Below are 26,896 nucleotides of genomic sequence, written 5' to 3'. Positions count from 1 at the left end.
TGGAATCTATTATTCTGTAAGTGTCAAAATGGCATTTAATTTTCTTAACCACTTTATCCCTATGATCTGTGTATCCCTCTCTTGTTACTTCCACTGAGCATTTTATTTAAGATTTTTTTTCTGCAAGGATGAAAGCCTTCAGGTTTGAGAATCTGTTTGGGAATGTCAAAACAGCTGACAAGTAATCAACAGTCTGTTGTAACTGACCTATATCATTAGGCATTACTAACCTGTGTTTACCACAGCCAGCAGTGGGCCCAGTGTATGTATGATTTTATGTTCCACTCTTCTTTTCTGTGTTTGTCACACCTAACCCTTTTTTGTTTAGCTTTCATACCTTCTTTCTGAACAACCAATATTAGATGTTTAAAACTAAGCATGTCATTCTGCAAATGTCAGCTTTGCTGTTAAAAGCAGCATGCATTTAAAATTTCACAGGAAAGAAGCTTGTTAAAAACATGTGAAGTGTGACTTCGTGAAAAACAATTGATATCTGAAGCTAGTCTCATGTTTAAGGAATTGGAGTCATAATTTCAAAACCTGTGATGTTTTCCAGCATGAGGTTTCAGTCTTTGATGGATGATCAAGTGATGTTGTTCATTTGTTGTTTTTGCCCATACATATACCATATTTTTACCCAATAACTGTGTGTTGGGGGCAAAATATGTGGTTGTTGTTGAGGGAATTAATAAGGATATTGACCTTTTTGCCAAAATAGACAGCCATGTGGATTCCTTTGAGATCTTCTCTTCCTTTTGTTATAAGGAAAGTCTAGCCTCGGTGTCCACTTTAGGAAGACTGCTAATATGTAAAGCTGTATTTTTTTGTTTGCTCTTACACCAGCTTAATCACTTCTCAAGAGCTGAAAAACTTGCCCCAAGTATATTTTCTGCATCTTTTATTTATTCTCAGTCTGCATCTCTATTTGGTCTTAAACATATTAAAAAGAATTGCTATATGGGACTGGCATTGAATAGGAGTCTTCAGAATTACAAAACAAACAAACAAAAAGCCACAAAAACCTGGAAATAAACCTTGAAGCCTGAACAGAACACAATGGAATACTTTGTTTTCATCTGCAGTTGTTGTTATATCATCTAATAAATTCATGTCAGCACTGCAAAATCAACACTCTGCTATGAAGTTACCTTCCCCTTGCTTCTTCACCACCCTCTCTTGTTTTCTTCTGAAATGGAAAACTGTTTGAGCCACTGAAAACTGACTGGAAAGTTAACTTATAATGGTCTTTCTGTGCTGGATAATTTTGTGGCAGCTGAGTTTCACTATGCCAGGAATGTCTTATTCTTCAGCTTTGGTTTCTTCATTTTTGTTTGATTTCAGCATGCTCTTTTGTAATAGAGTCACTTTTGCTGTAATGTGCAATGGCAGTCTCTTCAGTATTCCTTGCAGGCAAGTAAATGCTGACCATTAACTAGCAGCTATGTTATTAGCTTGGTGGCTCAAGGTCACTCAGGATATCCTGCTCCATTTTCTGTTCTTCAGAATTTCATGGAGAGAACATTTTTGAGATACATCTTGACTTCAGAATTTACCACTTTTGAGCTCAGAGTGCAGAGGCTTTATGAGAGCAATAGACTTTATGGGTATGCATTAGGTCAATAACATGATAGGTCAGTAAGTTAGAAAATTTCCCTGTAGTGACATGTTTCATAACTCCTTATTACCTTATGTGGGATATGGTATAGACAGTAATACTTTTCCTCTTCTATGCCTGCTGTCGAAATGACTTCATAATTATTTTAATGTCTTCTATCAGAGGATTTCCAAGAATTTTGCAAACAATTTGAAAACACCTGTGAGGAAAGTACTTGCACTTATATTGCTCAAGTTAAAGATGGAGAAATAGAAATATGAAGAGGAAGGCATAGGCAAGGTTACAATGTGAGTCTGAGACAAAATGAGGAGGAAAACAGACTTACAAATACACCTTGCTCAGTATATCCTATGGCTTCTTGCAATATTTTATTTACTTTTTCAATTTATAATGATCAAATATTCCATATAAGTTTAAGGGAAAACTTTGTTTTAGTAGTAGGAAGAAATTTTGTCCGATTTCCTCAACACCGCTTTTTAGGTTACTGTGGGAAGGAATTAATAAGGGTGTCAAATAAGAAAGAGATGGTTAGAAACATCATGGACAGACAGACTCAACTGCAGACATATAAGACGTGAATATATTTGTATAGTGTTTCCTTTCATTGTAAACCCTTTTTCTGCTGTTCAGGAGCTCCCTGTCAGTGAATAATATGGAGTAAGTGTCATTTCTGTTACCTTATGAAAGCATCGTGCAATCTTTGGAGACTGGGATGCATTTTCCTCACATTAAAAGGAATTATTTTTTTGATGAGGGAAGCTTGCAAACTGTAATGTATTGGTATAGAAATGTTCTACATAAGTATTTTTTGTTCTGTTAGATGATTATGTTCCATAAATTGTGGTAGGATGTAGATTCTGAGGAATTAAGACTCTTAAGGAAGTTATGAACAGTAATGGGCCTCCCCTTGTTTACTAGAGTGAACAAATAAATGATTCCCATTTCTTCTGCCTCATTAATTGATGTACAAATAGGAGTATTATTGAACTATCATATGACAGGACACCGAATATACGGGATTGAACATAAAACTCAGAAACAAGTGAATAACAAGCTATTCAGATAATACCTACCTGTCACTGTATGCCAGAAGTTCCCACTACGATTTCAGCTCTCTTAAATTGGATTTGTGTGATGTTTCTAGAGTCTTCCTTACCACAGAGGTGGAATTTTTCAAAACTTCTGAAAGAGAGGAAGAAAATCTCAGGGTTATTTTTGGCAGAAAAGTTGCTTGAAAACCATGACTGCCTTCTCCACAATAATTTTAATTCAAGATTTTTTGTACTCCAGATATTCTAAAATACAGAAACTCTGTTGAATCAAGCCCATAGTTGCATAGGTATCATTTATTATTATTCACACTACTTTTAATCATGTCTTTAAAATGGAAGGGTCTTCAATTTCCTTGTCTTAGTTTATGTTCTTCACAAGTAAAAGGATTACTTAAAGAAAAATATATAGCAGAAATTTGCCATATAATCTAACACACAACACAAGTCAGCCTAAGAAATACTGGCAATTACAAAGAGGGGAAATGCTCAGAAATCCAGTCTATTTCCTGGCTGGATTGTTGTAGTTCAAAGTCTTGTTGAAAAGTTTCACAGTATTTGAATGATCATTCAGTTCTATTACTGTTCCCTTGTTCTTCCTGTTACTGACATGCAATTACAGAATTTCACAACTGAAGTGATGACAATTGCTTGTGTGTGTGTGTCTATCTCTCCCTTAATCCAACTGCATCAAGCAATCTGTAATTTGATAAAATGGAATTGAAATGACAGGCTTGGTGGAAGTGCCAAAACAATAATTTGACCTCCCACTGAAGTGCCAATTTGTTCAGCTGTATGAGTTTTACTCATGCTGAATACACATAAGGAACATGTATAGTATATTATGCTAGTATATTATGCTAGAATACATGTTAGAGCAGATTACAAAAAAAAAAAAAAGTACAATTTGCCTTTTGCCAATGTGTTCCATCTTTAACCATTACAATTTCTATGTCCATACTACTACCTACAAACATGATTACTATTGCACACATTAACTTTATAATTCTATTAGGAAAGTATGTTCTTCAAATCTTCATTTTGAAGGTATTTTTCTAAATCATTAAATTATTATGTTAAGTGACATAAGTGTGTGGCTGCCTCCTCCAGCCGCTCCAGCCCAGGGCTGCTCCTGCCCAGCTGCTGGGTCCATGCCTGGGGACCCAGGGTCTCTGCCCACACTGGGGGATGTCGCCACCACTTTCCCCTTTGCAGGTTCAACCTGTAGCAAAGCTGAGCAGGGATCCCAGAGACACACAGACACACTGTCCATTGACACCGCTGGTCACACGGGGTGCCCCAGGCAAGGCGCTGCCTTCAAAAGCGTTTATTTGGAGGACTCACTTGAACAGAGACATTCCCTTCCTCCTCTTTGGTTGATATAGAAGGTCACTAGTGCAGGCACATACGGGACACTCATGCAGGGCTGCAGGGGTGGCATCTGTGAGAAGGGAACAGGAGTTGCCCTCATGCTGGACACAGCCAGTTCCTGTCAGTTCCGGGAGGGACCTGCCACCTGCCAAAGCTAAGCCAATGGATGATACTGGTTGAGCCTCTGCATTAGCATACCTAAGAAAGTGTTAGAACAGCTGTGAGAGAGAGGAGTGAGAAAATGAGAGAAATAACCCTGCAGACATCAAGGTCGGTGAAAGAGAAAGGCGGGGGTAGGAAGTGCTCCAGGCACCACAGCAAATTCCCCTGAAGCCTATGGAGAGGCCCATGGTGAAGGAGGCTATTCCCCTGCAGCCCATGGAGGACCATATCAGAGCAGATATCTGTTCTGCAGCCCATGAAGGATCATATCATAGAATCATAGAATGGCTTGGGTTGGAAGGGACCTCAATGATCATCTAATTCCAAGGTGTTAACCTTTCTCAGTTATAAACAGCAATCACTCTGTTGGATAGGCAGTGTCTTGTGATTATTGTGAAGACTGTTCAAAACACTGACTGCATTAAATAATGTTAGCATTTGTAACATCAATGTGTATAATTTTTTGCTTGCCTCGAAAGAATGCAAATAATACTTTTTAGGAAGCCAGGCAGATAAAACATCTTTGCTATGTAGGCCCAATTTGGGAGGTTGCTGCTTAGTGCATGAGCTAGCACCTCAGCAATCCTGCTGCACTGCTAAATTCAGAATCTGCCTGGTTAGCTTTCTGCAAAAAGGTACATGGTAACTTCTAATCTTGTCTTGTTAAAGGAGGTGAGGTGGGACTTCATTCTTGAGAAGTATAACAAAATGAAAGTAATTTTGAATTGAAAATGAGATGATAATGGTATTTATTGGAAGTGGTGCCAGTGTTGTTAGAGGTAATCTTTCCTAATGCCTTTTCATTTACTTAAGAATTCAAAGTGACATTAACAGAAAACATGGATGTTAGAGAAGCCTGTATTTACAGTAAGGAATACATACATTTCATACAAAGTAACTAGAAATTATGTGCTAACCAACTGTTTAAAAAGTCTGTATTTCAGTAGCTAGCAGAGGCTGAAGACAAAGTGAGGTATTTCCTCAGCGTGTGTGCTTGTGAGTCTGCATTTGGAGTTGTACACCATCTCATGGAAGCATGGAGAGGTTTTACCATTGAATGTAATCAAGTCACTAGCACCTGAAGTGATATTCAGCTTCTTGCTAGGAGCCAGGCCTATTTTTGTAGACAGAGGCTTTCCAGCATAGAAGTTGAGCACAGCTTTACTTGCAACCAGTAGCTGTTTTGACATCTTTTTAACTCCTGTGTTGAATTTTGCTCATGGAATAAAGATTAGAATTTCAAGAATGGGGAAATTAAAATTATAGACTAATTTTATTTAAATAATACAAGTTTTTGCTTCATCTGTTTGAGCTGAACCATGTGTCATTACGTATTTTAGCAATCTAACCATGTGTCATTACGTATTTTAGCAATCTGGAACTTCAGTTTTTGTTGAACATCTCATAGGATGTCAGTAGTTTTGATGCAATGCTTTAACATTTTAACTGGATAAACTCTTAAAAAAGAAAAATTAAACCTAAGGGCAGTTTTGCGAGAGGGCAAAGAGCGCAGGAAAAAGGTTTATAGAATTGCTCCTACCTGTGGTTTTTATATCCCTAAAGAATTAACCTGAGTCTTAAAGTGCTGGGCATTCAACAGAAGGATATGTTTCAAGCTGTCATTATTAGCCTCACATATTATTGTTCAGAATGTGCTTGTTTTGAAACAAAGTGCTTGTGCTTGTTTTGATCGGTACATTAAGGAAGGTGGAATCCAGTCATGATGACAATAAATGGACTAGGTCAGTGTTTGCTGGGATATGGAGCAGAAATAGGCTGCAGACTAACTCCTAAGAGGACTTTATATAATGAGGCCACTGAGAGAAGCCACTTACAGTGTTTGCATTCACAGAAAATCAGTGAATTTATCCAACCAGTAAGAGTATTTATTCTTGCATAAAGCCCCCAGATGGTAACATTTCAAAAATATAGATAATACTTTTCTTACTTCTATTATGCATCAGGCTTTTCGATATGCTTTTTTATTAGACAAGTAAGCTTGCAGATGTTGTTTCATTAAACTGAGGTACAGAGTTACATTCCATTAATTTTCTATTCCCAAGTTCTAGGCAATGCATTCTAATTTTCTTTCTTTAAAATTGCAGGACAGCATTTAATATATTAAGTGATACACAGATTGCACATTAGCTGATTAAACTTACCAGAACAGCACTAATTGAATACTTGCTAACTTGTCTTTTTCAGTTCTCTAAAAGGTAAAATTAATAAATAAACAAGTTATATTGTTTCTTCAAAATATTGGAAAATGCTATTCCTAAGAGAAAAAACACAGGGACTGAGGAGCCATTATAGTATTTTTTCTTGGCCCTTTACATCTAGATAGTCAATATGGAATGTGTTGTCTGAAATACAGAGGACTTACAAATGTTTATTTTCCATACAGAAACCTCAGTTCTTGGAAGCAGACACACTTTAAATGTCTAAAAGCATTAAAAACTTTATTTTTTTCAGGAAGAAAGCATATGACCATCCGTCTGTGCTTAGCCATATAAATGCTTCTATACTGCACTTTAATTTTACTTGCAGTAAGAAAGAAGCACTGTTGACTGCAGAGGTATTTGAAATAGGCATTGTATTTTCATGAAGTATCCTTAAAGAGGCTTACTGGTGAGCTGGAAGTATAGAGGTTACATATTTCTCCAGGCAACACTTCAGGAATTAGAGTTTTTTTTGTAATCTCTTGTAGTCCTTGTAGTAGAGTTTATGTTAAAATAAACACACAAGCATGTTGCTATATAGGAGCTTGCAGTTGTTGTCTCCTTATTTAATCAGTGTGCTTGATAGATAACATTTTATCAGACTGCTTCTCTATGATGTTAAGGTATACTTTGTCTTCACTGAAACTATATGGAACTTGGAAACGGTATTTGAAACTTTGTGTGAAGAACTTGATGCAGGCAAGTTCTAAATCATAAAACTTAGAGATGCAATAAGACTGAAAGCTCTGGGGGAAAACAAGATAGGAGATAGGATTCCTATGGCCAGTGAAAAGCTACACTTCCAACTGCTTACAAGCCTGCTATCTTTTGTTCATACATGCAGTGTTTGTTTACTTATTGGGGCAAGGAGTCTGTAACTTTGAACTGTTAATGTTTCAGCACTTCCTTGGGAAGCAGAGGATGAGTTTGCAGGCTATTAATGAGTATTTATTTTTTTATTTATTATTCATTTTTATTTGAGTTTACACTTCTACCACTGTTTAGACATAAATTGATCAGATGGTTTTCCAGGAGTGTGCGCATGGCAAGATTATCAGTGGCAGACTGTTTTCATCATATTTGAAGGGACAAACTGGATCAGACTATCGTTTTGTTTGCCAAATTAATATCTGGGATGTAATCCAACCTGATTAACAGGATGGCTATGATTGGATCATAAAAGGGGAAGCAGGCATATGGAAGGCCTTTTTTATACCTGCTGGCTCTATTACTTTCCCAGTAGCTTGAACACACTCAATAATAAGCTTCTATTCAGTAATCCAATTCATTTCTCATTGATTCTTTGTCTTTTTTTTTTTTTTTTTTTTTTTTTTTTTTTTTTTTAATATTGGATCTCTTCCCAGGTAAATCTTTTCTCTGTAGCAGTAAATTGCTTTTTACAGCTGCCTAGACTATAGACTGATAGTGGGCAGTTTGGTCAAAACTTCCCTAATTCAGTTATCTTAGAACTGACTTCTTCAATATTGATGCAGAATGTACTATCTTCTGATAAAGTCTATTATTATAAGACCACTTAAATGTATGTCTTCATTTGGAAATTTGGATGTGTGTGCATGCTCTTGTTGTCTTTGAAATATTGTTGATGATTTTTATTTAAGAAGTAAAGTGTAATGATTTCTTTCAATTTTCTTAAACGTGTATGTTTTATTGTTTTACTGCATGATGTGTGATACAGAGCCTTCATGCTTTATATATAAATTATGTGAAGTCCAGATATGACTAAAGTAATTATAGCAGTTTTGCACAGTTCAGCTGAAAATGTTTTGCTGTAGATCAAGGTCAGAAAAAAAAAAAAAAAAAAAAAGGATTCTGCAGTTTATCTCAAGTGCTTGAATACTGAAATAGGACACCCAACGCAGTACTGCTATACCTAGTGTATGGTAGAGGTAGAGGTAGGAGAGGTGATAGTGAAGCTCCTCACTATGGCATACTAACTGTGTAACAGCTTTAAAAAAATTCAGGGGTTATGTCTCATAAAATACAGTATAAGTACTGAAAGAAGATTTCAGATGTTCAAAGTATGAAAGATTTTATTTTTTTTTTCTTTCAGAAGACTAATATACAAAAATAAGTTCATTTATATTTTTCTAGATAATGGTAATATGCAAGTGGTGAACCTTTTGAATTAAATGCAATAAAAATAATCTGATCTCTGTTAATGTCTTTATAGACTTGATAAAGGTTGAGAACCAAGAAACAGAGCATTATTTTTTTTTTTTTCATATGTTGATTATCTGAAATCCAGTAGAGAATTATCTATTTCAGCAAATTTGTTTAGTGTGTTCATTTCACACCACTTCACTGTGGTCTTTTCCTGAACAGGTGATGGGTTAGCTAATGACATATGACAAAACCTGCAGTGGGAAGTAGAATCTTTTGTGCTACCTGACATCGTGGTACACCAACTCATTAGTTTATTTTCCTGGAAAACTTTCTTTGTGCCTTAAGTCATAAGAGTTACAACAATGTTACTGCTACCTCCTGAAAATCTTTTATCTTTACAACCAAAGTTATGTATTACTTTACCATATTGCTGGTCTATATTTTCTTTGTCCTGTTTTTCCTCATATGAATTTATTATTTTATTTCTGTTAAGCATTTTAATTCTGTTAAACAGATTCCAACATTTATTTGGAAAATAATGATATCCTGAGTTAAGATAGACTTTTTGACTTTCTGATGACAGGTATGGTAGGTAAAGACCGGTCAAAAAAATCTTCTGTCTTGTCCACTGTCTCTCTTGACAAGTCAATTGTATCTTGAGTATTCTTTTCAATAGCGTTAAAACATGTTCCTAGTTTGCTTAACAAGGTTGATTTTTTTCTGGTTTGAATTCTTTTGGTGTCCATTGAAGATGCAAAATGCTTGTACATATTCTCTAAGCTACTGATGTGGGAATGGATATGAATCCTGTGAGACTGCATCTTACAGCATGGAACGAAAAGCATTTAATTCCATTTTAGGCAAACATGGCATACAGAGGCTTATGTTGTCTCACCTGCTATGCTTATAGTCATAACTGAACTAGATGCAAATATTAGTTGTTGCTACTATGTCCGAAGATTAGTCCAAAACTTTTAATATATGCTCCTAAAGTTATCAGAAAAGTGTGGTTTTTGGGAAGTTCTGCTCAATTTTTAAGAATGTGAGAAGTACAAAGGCTTTCAAAGGATGTCAGTTTTTATTTTGGTGGTTCTATAAGCTGAACTCCACTTGGAAACATGTCTGATTTGCTTTCTTAGTCCAAGCTAAACAGTAGCATACTGATAAATTGCACTCCAGCACAGGGAAACATAAGAATTAAGTGGATCAGAACCTAGACCAAGTTATTCTGCATGCTAATGAATTTATTAATGTCTTTCAAAACATTCCCTATAGTTGTTCTCTCACATCAAACACTTGCCTTTTTCAAAACTAACTTAAAAGCTCCAAACTTGATACTTATTTTAAAAGGAATATTCCTGTAAATATCACAAAGTATTCTTACTTTATTTTCCTCTTTTATTTTCCTCTGTGTTTAAAACCTGTCCAAATGTATTGTAAGTTTTCCTGGGGCCGTGTACATCACATCTTTTTTTTATCTTTTAGGTCTAGACTGATGGGCTGCTGGTACAAACAGCAGGTAGCCTTCCATTAGCAAAAATGTCTCTTTGTTACTTTTGAGCATGACCTAATATGTCACTCAGGTTGGTTTTAGTAACACTGAAAGTTGTAGGTCTTTGTTCCAGAAGCTGGAGAAAGATGCTGGATAATCATTTTAAGAAACAAAATTCCCTTTTGTTTCTACATAGTGAAGCACGTAGTTGATTTATTATATGCACGTAGTTTAAATGTTGTAGGATAGGTACTTCAAAATAATTATTTTTTAGTATATATATTCATGAAATAACCATTCTGTGTATTTCCCATATAATGTGCCTAATCCTAAATTATTTTTCAATCCTTAAAAATTACATTGGTTTAAACTATTAAAAAATCACAAGGAAGACATGAGTATAGACTACATGGAATTTTTAGCCATAGTTTATTGGATTTGAATGTTCTTCTCTAATTGTTTTTTGTCTTTACTTCAGAATAGTATCTTATATATATATACTAAAATCTCTTCAGTATCTTTTATTAATACAAGTATGCATTCTGCTAAGTCTTGGTCTGGTTTAGATTTAACTGTTGACCAGTTTTGACATATCATGGATGAAATAGCTTACACAACCAGAAGATGGCAGTATAGGCAAAAACTAAAAAATAATGCATTCACTTCGTAAACAAATCCATTTTTAAGAGACTTTTTTTTTTTTTCTTTTTTTCTCCCACAACAAATTAATTTCATAACAACTTCTAAAATATTTTAAGGCTTTCTTATCCTCGACAGAAGCAGTGGTTAAGAATCTCTATTATCATGCAGTTACTACAGCTCATCTGTATATTTATTTTACTTGTTTTAGATCTGATAGAACCCCAAAATGTTTTACCCTTCTGACTCTGGGTATTATTTTATAATTTGGTACACTATCACTCCCCCTCGTATATTTTTTTCTGTTAGTATTTTGCATAACCAGATTTTTAAAATGGCTTCTCACAAGCCAGTCTTTCACTTCCTACTTAATTCTGTGCTGCTGTTTGTTGAATATTCAGACACTTTAAACATTCCAGTGAGCAGATCACTGTGCTACAGTAAAGATAGCTAGAACTATAGTTTTGTGTTTACAGCTTGGATAAAATCCATATATGTTGAAGTGACTGCTCTTTGTGTCTATGCATCACACAAGACCCAAGAATGAAGAAACTGAATTAATTTAAGACATTAGAAAATGCAATTTAGTTTTCAGGCTGACACCTGGAAATTTCAAAAGCACTGTTTTTGTACACTGCAGCCTAAAGTGAGAGCACTTTAAGCTTCCAAGTGATGTGAACGCAACACAAACCTCTGGGCACCCTTTTCATTCTTTCACCCGCTCCTCTCCTTCCCAAACTCTTGTTGTCTTTTAGGCATTATTTGAGTTAGATAATTTTATTGGAGGGAGATGACCAGGGCAGGAATTGTGCATCGTATTGAAGGTTTTCTTTTTACTTATTAATTTCTGTCCAGAACAAGCAAAGAGAATTATATGAACGATATAATATGAAACTAGACTGAAGTATTTGGTGATTAGTAGGTGATTTTTTGTAGGGTGACGTTTTTGAGATTAGTTTTGTAACAGTCATGATTGAAACTCTTCTGAAAACCAATTCTATTATTTTTTTTTTCACAATACATGAATATATTACTGATCTTAAAACTACACTGCAAAGCCCACGATTCCTAAAGGAAGTTTTTTTGATGAAATTTGTTTTCCACCGTAATATGATTGTCATGTTTAAGCATAATTATCTGAGCAGTTTATTGCCTATAATACTTCAGGGAGTTGTTTGTTTGTTTTTGCATATTGACTGGTGTGTTTGTATGATTGCCGAATAACTCAGGCTTCCATTAAAGGTAGACGTTACAATATTTGTGAGAAAAACATTAGCAAATATGTCCTTAAGGAGTAGGCTAATGCAATGGTTGGCAATGATATAAGGGACAGTGAAATTAGCAGTGGATTCTCTTGCTATAAAGCTCCAACGTAGTACTCCTGGGGATAAACCAGAGACCCACTACTATTAACTTGTATTTTCTATCCAGTTGATTAAATTCTGACTTCTGTGGCCTGTAGGGCACATTGCTGGTCCTGGCTATTTAGCCAGGCATTTATTCACCAACATATCATGTAGCCAAATGTGGTTTGTTGGACTGGAAAACTGAGTAGCAGTTCAGTTTGAAATGAATTTTTTTTTTTTTTTTTTTTTTTTTAGGTATTGCAATAAAGCAATACTGTAAATAACCAATCAGAATTTGCATAACCTATACTATTGTATATAACTATTTCTGTCATTGATGATGAACTACTGGTGGATGCCATGGATGTGGGCTTCTTCTTTTTTTTTTTTTTTCCAACAGTGACTTCAGTAGATAATGTCATGTCTTTGGTAACTGTCTTGTTTTTTCACTTTCTACCTGTTGCCTTTATCTCATCAGACTCATTTTGTCCTTGTGCTTAATGATAAGAATCTGTTAAAATCTGTATCTGTTAGAATCTGTAAGAGCAGAAGTCACCTGCTTATTGAATTGGATGGAGAACCTGGCTTTTAAGAGGAAGAATTCTTCTTCTGTTCTACTTATGCAAAATTGTTGGCTTCTCCTCCTGGTTTCTGAAGCTTGATTTCTTAGAGAAGTCTTTCTGTTTTTCATTAGGTCTCTGATTCTGATTGCCTATATGCAGGCTACACTTACAGGATTGATTTCAGACTGTTACTATCCTTCTGCAATATTACTTTATATTTTAATTTTGTTTTGAATGGTCATTAAGCTGGTCTTGTCTGAGTTTGTTGTGAGCAGGTGGTTGTTCTTGCTCTTAGGAGCGTAGCAGTGACAAAACAGAGCATTTGTAACAACTTGTCTAAAATGTGCGTCAAAAATCTTCCCAAGCTGTATATCAACACACTATACATTCTTTTTGTTGTATTACAGGAGAGATTAATTTTAATCCCAAACCTCTCTGTATAATTCATTAGCATATTTTTGGCTGAATTGCAGACACAGGCTCTTGAAGTTCCTTAAACACCTGAAAAAGTTTGTTTAAACAGTTGTTATGGACAACATGGTCTAGTGTGAGGTGTCCCTGCCCATAGCAGTGGGGTTGAACAAGATGATCCTGAAGGGTCCCTTTCAAGCCAAACCATTCTGTGATTCAATGAAATCGTGTTTCTGCTGACAGCTAACTATATTTCAAAGAACAGTGTATTTGGCAGAAAATGTATCTGGCAGAGGCATTCCATTATGATACGAATTGTAGACTGTTGCCCTAAAAATGCAGACAAAGACTACAGTCAGCTCAGTTATTTTTATTCAAATCTCCTTCATGTAAATGTGTACAAAACAGTAACTTTCATCACAGCATCAGTTGGTCAAGAGACACATGCAGTAGGACATTGATAAATGCCACGTAGCTAATAGCTTCATTTGAAAGGAAGTCTTTCAGCTCCTTTAATACGGTCTTCATAATCTTGTCCTTTTCAGAGAGAGAGATATGAGAAAAAAAGTTCAGTGGGGAAGCCGATACAGTATGATTATGGTGTTGTGCTTAAGTAAGTACATGCAAATAAGTCCTACAAATAAAGGAAGTAATGTGGTTGCACAAAGATTTTGAGAAAATTTTATTGTCAAGAAAATCTAGAAAGCTAAAGTTTCAGCCTAATATTTACTGATGCTTTTCTCTGTATGACTTGTCTTGTGTCTTTCCCTATACAACCTTCAAAGTAAAGTTTAATGCAGTAAAGCCTCAGTTCAGCTGGAACTGTTTGTTAGGTCACAAAACAACTTTGATTATTCTAGAAACAGCAACTCATGTACTGACATACAGTAGGTTATTTTGAACTGTTCTAATTTTTCAGATACATACAAGTATATGACAAGAATCTACCTGTTTTTGTTTTGTTTTCATTTGCTGAAGACAATATTATGATATTGTTGATCTGTGAAATACTCTAGGTTAGCCACTTGTCCGTATACAAACAAACTTCAGTAACTGATCACTAGTTGTGGAAGTTTGATGTTTCCTGTTTGTGATGACAGTGTTAGGCCAGCAGTCATCCTTTTAAGTTTGCTACATATATTGGTGAGATCTTGGTTTACAGTAAATAACAAACCAGTATAGATGTTCTTCAAACATGGGTTCATCTGAGAGATAGGAGGGGCAGGAAATCCATGCTTCTTATCTTGACCAACTTCCTTTGGAAGATAAGAATCACTTTGAGTTAACATAGATTAATTATACAAATTATATCAGTTGTCTTTATCAAAATCCCATAATAGTGAATCAGTCTTCCTGAAATGGTTAATATAGTAACTCTTCAAGTCATTCATGACTTTGCTGATGAAACAATATTTACTTTGCCTTTTTTTTATTAGAAGTCTTTATTTATTATAAGCAGAGGCACTAAATTCAAACTTTAAAATGTGAAAGAAATCAATGCTGACATTTAATTAGATATTTGAGAATCTTTTTAGGAAGAAAATGAGAAAGCTGGTGATATTCTTTGGCCCTATAGTTTCAAAATTCATTGTAGCTGTTCTTTGAAGTTTTTGTTTTACTTAGACCTGTATGTGCATTCATGGTAACATGTTGCTGCCTTAAAAACTCTCCCAAATGCTTGAACAAGCAGATTTCAGGTTGACAAATGGTAACAACAATCTAAGTTATTATGTAGTGGTGGTGACAAGCTTGAAAATACAATGCAGTCATATATAAATGCATAAAATTGTTTCAGTTTTTATGATTGGACAGTTACTGACTTAGTATTCCATGTGAACATTAATTTCCCGAATAATCACCCAGAGAAAAAAATGGATGTTTTAGACACTGACTTGATGATTTATAGCGGCATTCAGTTTGCCATAGTGCCCCTCCTGCTAACATACATTTTGGGAGCAGGGAGCTATCGTCGTCCTGATTAGACAAGCATCCTTGCTTTCACAGGTAATCCAAATGGTTCACTAGAAAATACTCACTACAGTAGGACTCTAATTTAGTGACTAGCAGTTCTGGAAATTTAATATTTCTCCTGATTTCTTTGGGGAGAAATGGTCTTGTTTTGTTATCTCTGTAAGTGTTCTTACCCCTGCCTAGGATTTCAGGTTAGGTGTTCTTCAGTGCCTGCTGTTGAACAACATCACTGTTTATTTAATTGCCTACTGTTTGCCTTGTTGATAGATTTCAAGTGTTACTTAAAGATGTGGAGCAAATACTTTTGTGAAGGGGTTGTGTGGATGAGTGTGAAGGAGCTTAGATGTAGATTAGCATACTGTCACTTAAGAAGGTCCTTTACCAATGTACTAGATCCTTTTTACAGGTACATAGCACCTTTAAGGTGCTATGGTTTACCTAGGTGCTGGAAATTGTTTCTGTGAAAACAGTGACATTGTAGCAGTTTATTTTAAACATGAAACAGGGTTTTACTCAGGTGGGTAGCTGAGCTCCACCACAACCACTCTCTCAATCCCCCTCCTCAAAGAGTAAATACGATGAAAAGGGCTCAAGGGTTGAGATAAGGACAGGGAGATCACGCAGTAATTATCATGACGGGCAAAACAGACTCGGAGTAGGGAGATAGTAAGATTTATTGCTTATTGCTAACAAGCTAGAGAAGTGAGAAACAAAAGAAACCAAAAGCACCTTCCCCGCCCATCCACACTCTTCCACATCCTCCCCAGAGCGGAACGGGGGAACAGGGGAATGGGGGTTATGGTCAGTCTATAGTGCTTCTTCTCCGCAGCTCCTTCTCGGTCACTCTCGCCCCCTGTGCTGTGGGGTCCCTCCCACGGGATGCAGTCCTTGCTGAACTGATCCGGCATGGGCTTCCCACAGGCAGCAGCTCTCCAAGAACTGCTCCAGATATGGCTCTGTATCATGGGGTCCATCCCTTGGGAGCAAAGTGCTCCAACCTGGGTCCCCCACGGGCAGCAGCTCCTGCCAGGTCACCTGCTCCTGCGTGGGCTCCTCTCCACAGGCTGCAGGTTTGGCCCGGAATCTGCTCCGGCAGGGGTCTTCCACAGGCTGCAGCCTCCATTGGTGCAGGTCCACCTGATCCACCGTGGTCTCCTCCACGGGCTACAGCATGGAACCCTGCTCCACTGTGGTACTCCACGGGCTGCAAGGGGACATCCTGCTTCACCATGGTCCTCACCACAGGCCGCAGGGGACTTCTGCTGCGGTGCCTGGAGCACCTCTCCCCCTCCTTCTTCACTGACCTTGGTGCCTGCAAGGCTGTTCCTCACTCCTCTCACTCTCCCACCTGCTGTGTGGCACAGCTTTTTTTTCCCTGTCTTAAATACGCTCTCACAGAGGTGCAAACAACATAAGTTACTGGCTCAGCTCTGGTCAGCAGTGGGGCCCTTCTCAAACATGGGGCAGCTCCTAGATCCTTCTCACAAAAGCCACCCCTATGGTCTCCTGCTACCAAAACCTTGCCATGTAAATGTAAACCCACTACAAACAGATCAGTGATATTTTAAAAGTCATTTCTTCATTTTATGATGCTGTAAAATTCAACGTATTTTTTTATTATAAATGGTGCTTTTATGAGGGAAAAGTCAAACACCTTTGTTTTATTGAAGATAATGGATTTTTTACTGAAGAATACAATTTTTAAATGTTTTCCTAAGAACGTTTTTCTAGACATTTAATGCTGACTTATCTTCAAGTGGAAACTGGGAAAAAAAAGGAAAAAAATTGAACTAATGATGAGACTATGAGGCTCTATCTTGAGTTTTATTCAAAGTGCACAAAAACTATTTTAGGGTCCTGATCTTAGAATTTTCTCTAACTGTCTATAACATCCCATAGACAGCTATCTGGTCTACTTAATGTTTTTTTTGTTTGTTTGTTTGTTTGTTTTTGTTGTTTTTTTTAATATATATATATATATATATATTTAATCCCAGCTAAGCCAGCCCCATGGCAATTCTGTGTGATAGGGAAGCTGTTGAACCATAGATAATCGAAGGCAGTCGAAACTTCACACAGATACAAGAATCTTTGCGGAATATTAAGAAAAACGTTTATCCTCAATTTGCATTAATATAGTACAGAGTCCAAGAAATCAAAGTTAGAATATTGAACGTGATCATTGCAAAATCTTGGGTTTGGTTTCAGTCAGCTGCAAAAATGACTAGTGCAGTGTGATGAAGAATATTTCTTTGGCACAGGCAATTGGAGAACCATATTTCCATTCCAATAGTGCATGCCTCTTTCAGGGTGCTCACATACTCATGTACAACCACACTTCCCTTAAATCATAGAGGCATTACAGAAGTCCTGTTGCATTATTTCTCCTGTATGGGAATATGTGGCTGCTTAGTGTGGAAAGGTGTTCATCAGCTCAGTGTTTCATTCCTGGAGATTACTCACATGCCAAACTTGAAGATCACAAGGTATACTATTGACGTGTTGCAAACATGGGAAGAAATGCGAGGGGCATTTCCCAAGGAACTTTGAGCTCTTAAATCTTGCTTGTATTTTGGTTTTATATGAACGATTCTTATGACTGGCTTTCAATTTTTGTATGATTGCATGATAGACAGGGTTCTCCTTTTGTCATGCTATTTGTGCTGTGATGATAGGTAGCAAGGGGCTGGATGTCACTGAGTAAATTATTCCCAGCTCTGAAATTATTCTGTGCTATAGAAAAAGAAAAGAGAAAACAAAATCTTAGAGCTGTTGAGCTTCAGTGTTCTCAGCAAAATTACCTATTTTGACACGTTTTTCCTGAGAGGATGTGATGGTTATAGGAGCTGGTTGAGGAAAAGAACTGTATTTGTGATCAGTATGAAGACTTCTTTTTAATGGTGAATTTCATGTGTGTGCATTGAAGCAAACAAAGATGGATTGATACTTTAAATATAATTATATATATAGAAAGTATAATTAACATTTTGCTCTAAATAAAGCTTTCCTCTGTGTGAGTCTTCACTCTCCTTTTTTCCTTTTTTCTTTTTTTTTTTCAAAATTTATGAGACATGCACAGTTCCAGATAAAGCATGCCCAAAATACTCGCAAGAAAGAAAACAGTATTAAACAGTATTTTCATTGTGTTTTCCCCTTTATAAAGCACCAAGTTGGTATGGTATAACTGTAATTTTATGCTGCTAATTCAATTTAACAAACATCAGGTTGAAAACAATAGTTTCATAGGTCTTAAACATGTTTTACTTAAAAGGAAAGTAATTACCCATTTTTGGAAACACAAAAAAATATTTACACAAGGTTGTTTTGGTATGTAAAATGTATAGTTTCCATATCACACTGTCAACTGATGTTAGTGTAATGTATTTGCACCAACAAAGGTGTTAGCCCTCTACATGCTGGAAAGAAACACCAAGACTGAGGTAAGGAGTTATGAGTGAGTTTTGTGTGTGTGTGTTAATGAAACACAAAATTTAGAGGATGTTGGTTTTTAGTTATCCCTTAAATAAACTACAAAGTCTAAAAATAGATCTTTACTGATGATAATACTGTAATAACTCAAAAAAAAAAAAAAAAAAGAAAAAGAAAAAGCTGAATTTAAAAGCTTTCATAAAACCAGCTCAGTCTCTTTAAATGATGGTTTGGCAAAGGAGAAGTCCTTTATTCTTATCCCCCTTGTTTTTCCTTCAGGTTATGAAAAATGAAAAATGTTGTGTAAATGTCAAAAACATCATAAAGAATAAATCCTAGGGGTTGGTTAATGAAACCTTTCTGCCTGTTGGCAAGTAGCAGGCCCTCATCACTACAACAACTGGCACTAGGATGCTTTGAGCAGTAATATCTCAAGAACTGTGTAGCACATTCCATCACTGATTCCTAATTTACTTAAAGTCTCCTAGGCATCTGTCTTAAACTGAAACAAAATCCAATGAAATTGCTATAGCATCTTCCCCACCACTACTGCCAGATTTGGCAGCATTTAGCTGTCTGTTCCATGGAGATTTGCCATTTACTGCCCATATATTAAAAACTGTTAGATTGCATGGGTTGTAGAATCTGTTGTTCTGTTAACACAATTTTATTAGTAATTGTGTTGTATAAACAGCATATAGTATTACATATTATATGTTATAAATATCACATATTGTATGTTATATATTAAAAAGATTTTTTTTTTTTTTTTTTATGATTTCAGACTTGCTATTTGTGGTGCAACAGTAGAAGCATTATGTAGCTTATTTTAGTGACATTAAGTAACAAGGAACCAAAGTGAAAATGAAGTGTGGAAGGTTCCCAAAAAGGATGGCTAGTAGATCATGAAAATTATTATTCTATATTATAAACTGAAAAGAGTTACATTGAGAAGTATGTCCATGAGGATGAAATAAAAGTTTTCCCAGAAAATCCTAGGCAGGTCAGAAATACATGCTTGCATTCATCAGTTTTACAAGGCTGATAACAAATTCAGGCCTTCTAACCAATGAACAAATGAAGAAATGGTCAGTCCTTATATTATCTGCTTTCTAGTATAAACACATTTGTCTTACAGGCTTTCAGCAGTATTTACACAAAATGGTGCTAGTTGAGATTGATGGAGATTATATGCTCTTTTCAGTTTAATTTTATTTACTGGGAGTATCTCCTCTGCTTGTTGCCACTTGAGTCTTTGTGAAGGGGGCCAAGATGCTGAGATGTTTGCCTTAAGCTGTTTGTGTGAATTAAAATGTCTGTCTTCCTCTAAAAAAGGGGCCCTCAGGAAACTGATGAGGACAAGAGATGTGGCGCAGTACATTTACTACCAAGTGGCTCCGTGGCATATGTTCTCGATGTGCTTGGTAAAGAAACAGCATCACCCCTAGTTGAGTATACGTACATGTGGAAACAGTTGAAATATTTCTGGATGACTTACAGTTCTCCTTCTTTATTAAAGATTTCCCAGACTGTCCTGAAGTATATTGCTGTGACTATGAATACAAGTTTCAGAAGGAAATAGGGAAGTTTGCAGTTAGATTTCAGGAAGAGTTCTAACAAAGTTAAAGAATGTGCATTGTGTGTGCAAAGCGAAAGATACTGGTTTCCAAATCAGAAATCTCTTACATTGCTAACGTCTCCATATAGATGATTGTCTCTTTTTCTTCTTGTACTGTTCTTTGACCTGTTCTGCTCCCCAGCTGAGAATTTTTTTTCATGGCAAGGCTATTTTGTTGAGGATTCATAATACTTACAGAAAAGAAGCTCAGTGAAATAGCTGAATTCCTCTTTTTTCATGATCTCAAAGAGAAAAAGAGGAATTTGATACTTCACCCTAAATCTAGAAACCTACATCTCATTCCTTCCTACTAGCAAATGGTAATCTCTCCTTATTCTAGTGTCTGATTTTTCAGGAATGATTTTCAATCCTAAATATCTAGTGTTTCTGGGATGACCTATTATTGTCTGTTCCTTACTTTAGCTAGTTGATACAGTCAAAGTCCCTGGAGCAAGTTCATCAAATAATATAATAATTCTTAATTTTTCAGTATTCACAAAGGAAAATCTCTTTCAAATCCCACATGAAAAAAAAACAGCTTATGGGTGCAGGAATACTGTATGACAAATGGTTCCTCTGTGAATAGCTTACTGGGGATATGCACCATTTATTATGTTTTGGTATATTGTTAGCAATTATGCATGCATTTTTAAGATGTTAGGGTTAAGTAATACTGTAAGTAATATTTCAACTTTACAGTCATTTTGATAAAAGACTTGGAGCTCAGTAGTGGTCTTTTTATTGACATCTTTTGTGTAGATAGAAGGGTGCTGTTTGTTGATGTGTCAAAAAGCCAGACTGGCTGGAGAACAAAATATGATAAATGCAAGTTCAAAGAACACATTTTTAAATAAGTCATTTTGGTAATTACAAGTTGGTGCACCCGTAGGTTTTCACAGCAGGGAAGGCAAAGAGTGCTAGTTTTATTTTAATTAAGCTATTCTGTTAATCAGAATCAAAGGATTCTGCCACTAAGTGGAGTAGGATGAGCAGCATAACGTTATAGACTTGCTCCATGTCTGACTCTGTGAAGTGGCATCCATTTTACTGCAGTTATACTATGAAGTGTTTTCAAGTATTACTGAAGGAGCTATTCAAATTGAGAAGGAGTATACAAGTGATAGGATATATAGCTCACTTGATCTCTCTCTAGGCCTGTGGCTTGTTGAGTTTCAACAAGCTCTTAGGGCTAAGCTCTTTTCTCTGTTAATGAGAGGAAAAAATAGTAGATAGAACAGTCTTGTCTGAGAGTAAACGTAGAAAATACATACTGATTTTAATTTGGAACATTACAAATTTGTGCTTAAACTAAAGTCATTATTGACATATGAGAATATTAATTATGTCATTTTGACATAATTAGTGCCTTGTGGGAAAAAAGTTATGATTTGACATCAAATCTTGAAAAAGTAGCTGCTAAGTTCTCTTAAGTCATGGCTGTGATTAGTAGTTAAAGTGAGCTATTCGCTTTGTATGAATAAAGGATTTAATCCATATGTAGACTTGTAGACTACAAAATCTAATTGGGTGTTTGAAAACACCAAGCAGCTTGTTTAGGTAACTGTGATTTAGCTGTCATGCATAAGTATGCGTAAACTCAAGTAGAATTTTCAAACAGAATAGTGCCCCCAGTAATATGCCTTTTCAAAGTTGACACCAATTCATTAAAAAGCTCTTCCTTCCGCTGAAGGACAAAATAAATTACTGGCCCTGATTTTAATTTGGGTTTGCAGCATGCCTGTGGTCTCCTGATCCATGTCCTGCCAGGCTCACTTAAACTGATCAAGATTAATAATAAAGTCTATGTTTTCTTTAGAACTTCTGAAGAAATATTAAGTTCCAGGAACTAGCTGTGGGCTTACTCTTCTCTTCTAAAATTTTCTTAACTGCCTTGCTAAATACTTCAAATGATAAGAATAGTAAACCTATTGTCTGATAATTACCAGCTACAGTTTGACTACTCATCTGCATGTTCTGATTCCCAAGCTGCATTATATAATCTTAGTCTTTTGATAATACCCTGGTTACAAAGTGACTTTTTTTTTTTTTTTTTTTTTTTTTTTTAATTCTGTTAACTACATTGCCCAAAAGCTTTTGCATGACAAATTCTGGATCCATATGATAATGATTGGTCAGTATATGCCAGGACACAACTAGGTTTCATGTACCATACTGAACTTGCAATTCTAGTAGTCACAGTTACTTTGAAATGGAGTTGATTTGTAATCAGTGTGCTTAGAATGAAAAACAAATGTCAGCGCCCTGTTTTTGTAGACTCTGTAACTGTTTCTTGAGAAACTTAAATAAGGCAACTGTAAAAATTCTTTACTCTGTTACTCTAAAACAATACCCATTGAAAGCATAAAATTAAAGGCTTAATGGGGATATAGTTTGGTTAATAATTAAATTCAATGTGAGCCTTTTCCAGATGATCCTAGACTGCCTTCTAGTTTGGATACTTGACCATAAAGCAGCTCATTCTCTACAACTTTCTCTCCCACGTTATAACTCAGACGGTCAGAAGGACCACTTAATCCTTTGCTTTCATTAGCAACGTAAGGTAGTTGTGTCTTAATTTAACATATTAATGAATTCACTTCTTGTTAGAGTACTTTGTTTACAGTTTTTGTGTGTAAGTGTATCATTGCATCAGATAATTCTGCACAGATAATTCATTTCCACGGTTTAGTATGTTCTTAATTGCTTTACTGAAGGGAGATTGAGCACCTTTTAACCAAACAGCTGAACGATTTGCTATGACAATTCTGCCACTATGCATTCACTTAATTTCCAATTAATCAAACATTCAATCAATCATTAGTATAATTACACCTGCTCAAATATTCCTACCCCAGCACATTAGCTATGCTCAGGCAGGCTCCTTTGCCAGCTGTGTGAATGGGTTCATTTGTCTGACCCAGTTGGTTGCACGTCCTTGCTTCTTGTGAGCCTTGAGAAATGATAGGGCAGAAATTTTAATTATTTATAATACCACAAATTTGTTTGATTCTCTGTTCATGCTTCTCATTTGAATGCTCCTATAGGAACTTAAAACAAACATCAGTGGAATAGTGACTGGTTAATTTCTGAAGCTTTTAAATTCATTTTTCTGTCCCTTCTGTGACACTTTTTTAATCCACTCTACAAATCCACTGGCATGGCTTCAAAATATCACTGCAATTATTTTTGGCATCCGAGTAAGACAAATTCAAGATGCAACAACTCTCTAAGTATTAATTTAACTTGAAAATACCTGTGAGATAGGTATGTATTATCTGCTCCTTCCATATAGATGAGGAATCTGAAACCTAGTGAATTGCCTCAATCTACAGTGAGTACATGGCAGGAATGGGATTGCTCAGTATTTATACTTACTTATTCTCAGTCTCTTGTTGTAAGCCTTAAATCATACTTAATGTGTGACTTTGTTGTTAGACTCAAAATAAACAAACCAGGACATACAAATCTCAGTCTCTGTAATAGTTTAAATAACAGGATCTTCGTGTCAGCATAGAGGCATGGTAAATGTTGCTGCAGATTCTCTGGCTTCAGAAATAGATTTGCTGGTTACAACTTCTCAGTATTTTATCTTTGAGATAGGAACTGGAGAAGGTTCATAATACTTTAATCCCATAATATAGATAGGTAAGAAATTTTAAAATGACTGAAGGTGTCATGATCCGTTCAGATCCTGGCAACCCATTCCATATTCTGTTTATTTTATTTTTACTAAAAATGCATTGTATGTTACTAAAGGGAAGTTCTTTAAGGGGAAAAGACATCAAATAATCTGGTTTTTGTTTGTTTGTTTTAAACAGTGTATAGAGAGACACACCAGTTAGACATTATTTTATTTCCTTAAACAAGTGTCATGCTTGGTTTTTATCTTCTACAATAATTATTGGTATAGTGCATTAGCACATGTGTTAAACCCTTTCAATCTCCTAGAGCACTAAGAAAGAATCTTCCATGTGGATTATTACTTCTTGGTTCCTCAAGGCATGAGTCTTACTACCATTGCTGGAGAAATTTCTTAGTGTGTAGAAAGCAGGAAAAAGAATTATTTATCAAGTAAGCTATGTTTGTTTCTGGATATTCTACCTAATGTTTTTGGTTAGCAAATGGTGTATACAGTCTTACTGCACCTGCATAACTGGTTGTACGCAATACAGAAATCTTGCTATAATGTAGTCCAAGCATTCTTTGCAATGCACACTATCCTGACTGTAAGTTTTATTGTCTCCTTTATTTTTATTTCCTGCTTTTTTTTTGGAGTAGTACACTATAACATCACCAGATACACTTGTCTACCCTCATCAGCTTAAGGTTCTCTTGCTTCAGACCTGAAAACTTTGAATCAGAAGTAAGTATGTTCTCAAAATTTCATTTCAAATATACTTTCTAAAGTCAGACTATTACATCTGCTTCTACAATTTTTGTGCTCTACAATTTTCATGCTCTGCAATTGGCAGTATTCTTTGTCTAGCCGCTTTATTGTAGTTCTTCTCATCCCAATCCTCTTCACACCTTCAAAATGTCTTCCCAAGCCTGAATTCATTTAGCTTTATTTTTATTGAAGTTCACTATAAATAATTTATTAATTTGAAACATAATAGCCTAGAAAATTAATCAGTATAAACAACAGTGTAGTTCTTAGTAGCCTAAGGGAGAGTCTTTCGGAAGATCATGAACAGAATTCTCTTCACCAGTTGAAACATGGACATGAAATATCACTTCACTTGTCATTACATGGTCCTCTTCAGGAGTTTTCTTAAAGATTTACCACAATAATATTGCCTTTGTTTCTGTCCTGGCTGGTACACTGTAATGTAGTTTTTTCCTTCTCTTCTTCAGTGATTTATTTCAAAATACTTTTTTAAAATAATAATAATAATTTATTCATTTTTTAATTGCCATTTTTGACCAGTATTATGTAACAGGCATTCTCTTCCCAAATGTGCCTTGTCTCTCCGGATCTGGAGGAGAACGGTTTAAATCCTTCTTCACATTTTCAGAAGTACTTTATCAGCTATTGGTGAGTGTGTTACTTTCTAAAACTTCTTATATATTAGAGTGAGGTGTGTTCAGTGAGGTACTTAGAAGACCTCTTTATTTAATATTAACAGTTGATTAAACTTACTAATACAGTGAGTATCATATTGAAGCAGGATAATTGCAAAGTACAATTTTTGAAGCCAGTTTCGGTGGCAATAACTTTAGAGGCTTATGAATGTTTTCATGTATTATTTTCTCAGATTAATAAAATGTTTATTATTTTTCTGCCACATTTGGATAGTCTACAATTACATGACTTTTATGAGCAATCTAAATTAAAGGCCCTAGTCATCAATAAAGTGTGAATTATTTGATCAGGGTTTCATTTGTGCACAGTTTTTGTGTGTGTGTGTGTAAGTGTCCAGATGGACATTTTGGTTTACCATATTCATCAGGAAGAAATTTCTTTTTTCCAAACTGCAATGAACAGCATAGTTTTCTCTCTCAAAGATATGATTATTTTTTTGTACTTTATTTGTGAAGGAATAGGCAACCCTTAGCACGGAATGGACTGGAATCTGTTGATTGTGTGGCAGAGTGTGGGATGGAGTGTTTACCCTGATGATCTGATGCTGCAGGTTCTTTTGGCTTAAAATTATCTGTGATTTCAGAAGGGTTTAAAAAAGCAGAGACAGGTTATAGGGCAAGCACTTCAGTAATTCATCTGCTATGGTAGAGTTAATTTTCATCCCAAAGGGCAAAACTGTTTGTATGGTGATTGCTAGATACTACTTCTACAATTGTTGCCCAAGTTGTGAAGGACATTGCGAGCAAAATTTAATAGGATTTTGAACAAGATCATGAACTGCATTACTTGCTCCAGAAAGGGCATAAGGGAACTCGAAGTGAAGGAGGAAGTAGGGTTTTCTTTGCATTGCCTATAATTCAGTGGCATTACATATTGAGCAGGCTTGGGAAAATAGATTGATTTGATGTTCACAGAAAGGATGTTTATACCAAGTAATTTGGGAAGTTAATGAAGCATATTTCATCCTGGTAAAAATGCGCCCATAACCCTGACAAGGACAGGTGACAATTTACCAAGATCGAGCTGTCTGCCACCCTTGTAGCAGTTGTACAAGCTAAGCATGCTGTGGGACTGGCTTAAGCTGAATATCTGATGTTTTGAAAAGATTCTTTGCTGTGTTTGGTTTTCCAGCCCCCTCCTCTTGACCTCATCCATTAAGGCAGCCATATACATTGTTCTTCTGAATTGGCTTTGTATTATTATTATCATTTCAAAAAGCCTTTTCAATCCTTATGCCAATTTGTGCCAACAAACATTGATTTTTAAGCAACATTTGCCCCCAAATAATTTGGAAATATAGTCATGTTAATTGTTGGCTTTTTAAGTACAAAGCATTTGTATTAGTTGTATTAGTATTTTAGTATTTTACAAATGTCTTGTAAACTGTTTCCTTCCTTTTTTTTTTTTTTTTTTGAGAATTTAAATTTTGCATGAAATATATTTATTAGTTTTTGAGATGGAGTCAGACATAGCTTCTGTAAGGAGCAAATGGCTTTTTTATTTTTGTGACTGATCAATGTTTTTTAATACGTAAAATAGATGATTGAGATCTTTTCTTAAAATCTTGAAAAATAAGGGGTCATAGGTAAAAGCAGAATGTTGGAACATTCCCCCCCTTCTGTTCCTTACCCCCGCCCCTCCCCCCCCAAGTGCCCCAAGTATCAGCCTATTTTTTAAAAAATAAAATCCTTATTAATTTTAGGACTTTTTTTTTTTTTTTTCCCTTTTTGGCAATTAAAATATTGAATTTATCTGTTTATGAAGAATAATTTCTCTTCTCTCTTGCGTTGAGCTTAGCTTTTAA

The 26,896-nt window shown here is 35.7% G+C and overlaps 1 protein-coding gene and 1 long non-coding RNA gene across 18 annotated transcripts in view; one reads left to right on the top strand and one right to left on the bottom strand.

Annotated features, from left to right (window-relative positions):
- The window catches only part of RBFOX1 (RNA binding fox-1 homolog 1), an 814,571-nt gene that overhangs the window by 243,021 nt on the left and 544,654 nt on the right, over positions 1-26,896 (top strand). The window contains exon 1 of one of the 17 annotated variants that reach the window (XM_035339124.1): positions 9,102-9,128. The exons of the other annotated variants lie outside the window; for them this stretch is intronic. Coding sequence (XP_035195015.1) covers positions 9,117-9,128 — 12 coding nt within the window. The 5' untranslated portion in view covers positions 9,102-9,116. Of the gene's footprint in view, positions 1-9,101; positions 9,129-26,896 lie in introns of those variants that run through there. 17 annotated transcript variants of the gene reach the window in all.
- Positions 13,346-14,687, bottom strand: LOC118174076. The gene is made up of 2 exons (XR_004754528.1): positions 14,166-14,687; positions 13,346-13,528 (listed from the first exon to the last, which is right to left on the bottom strand). It is a non-coding gene; the product is annotated as an uncharacterized LOC118174076 (long non-coding RNA).

The sequence above is a fragment of the Oxyura jamaicensis genome, chromosome 14 (genome assembly GCF_011077185.1).
Source record: "Oxyura jamaicensis isolate SHBP4307 breed ruddy duck chromosome 14, BPBGC_Ojam_1.0, whole genome shotgun sequence".
Classification (NCBI taxonomy): domain Eukaryota; kingdom Metazoa; phylum Chordata; class Aves; order Anseriformes; family Anatidae; genus Oxyura; species Oxyura jamaicensis.
Note: the sequence above shows the minus strand (reverse complement) of the source record. Positions and strands in the feature narration are given on the sequence as shown.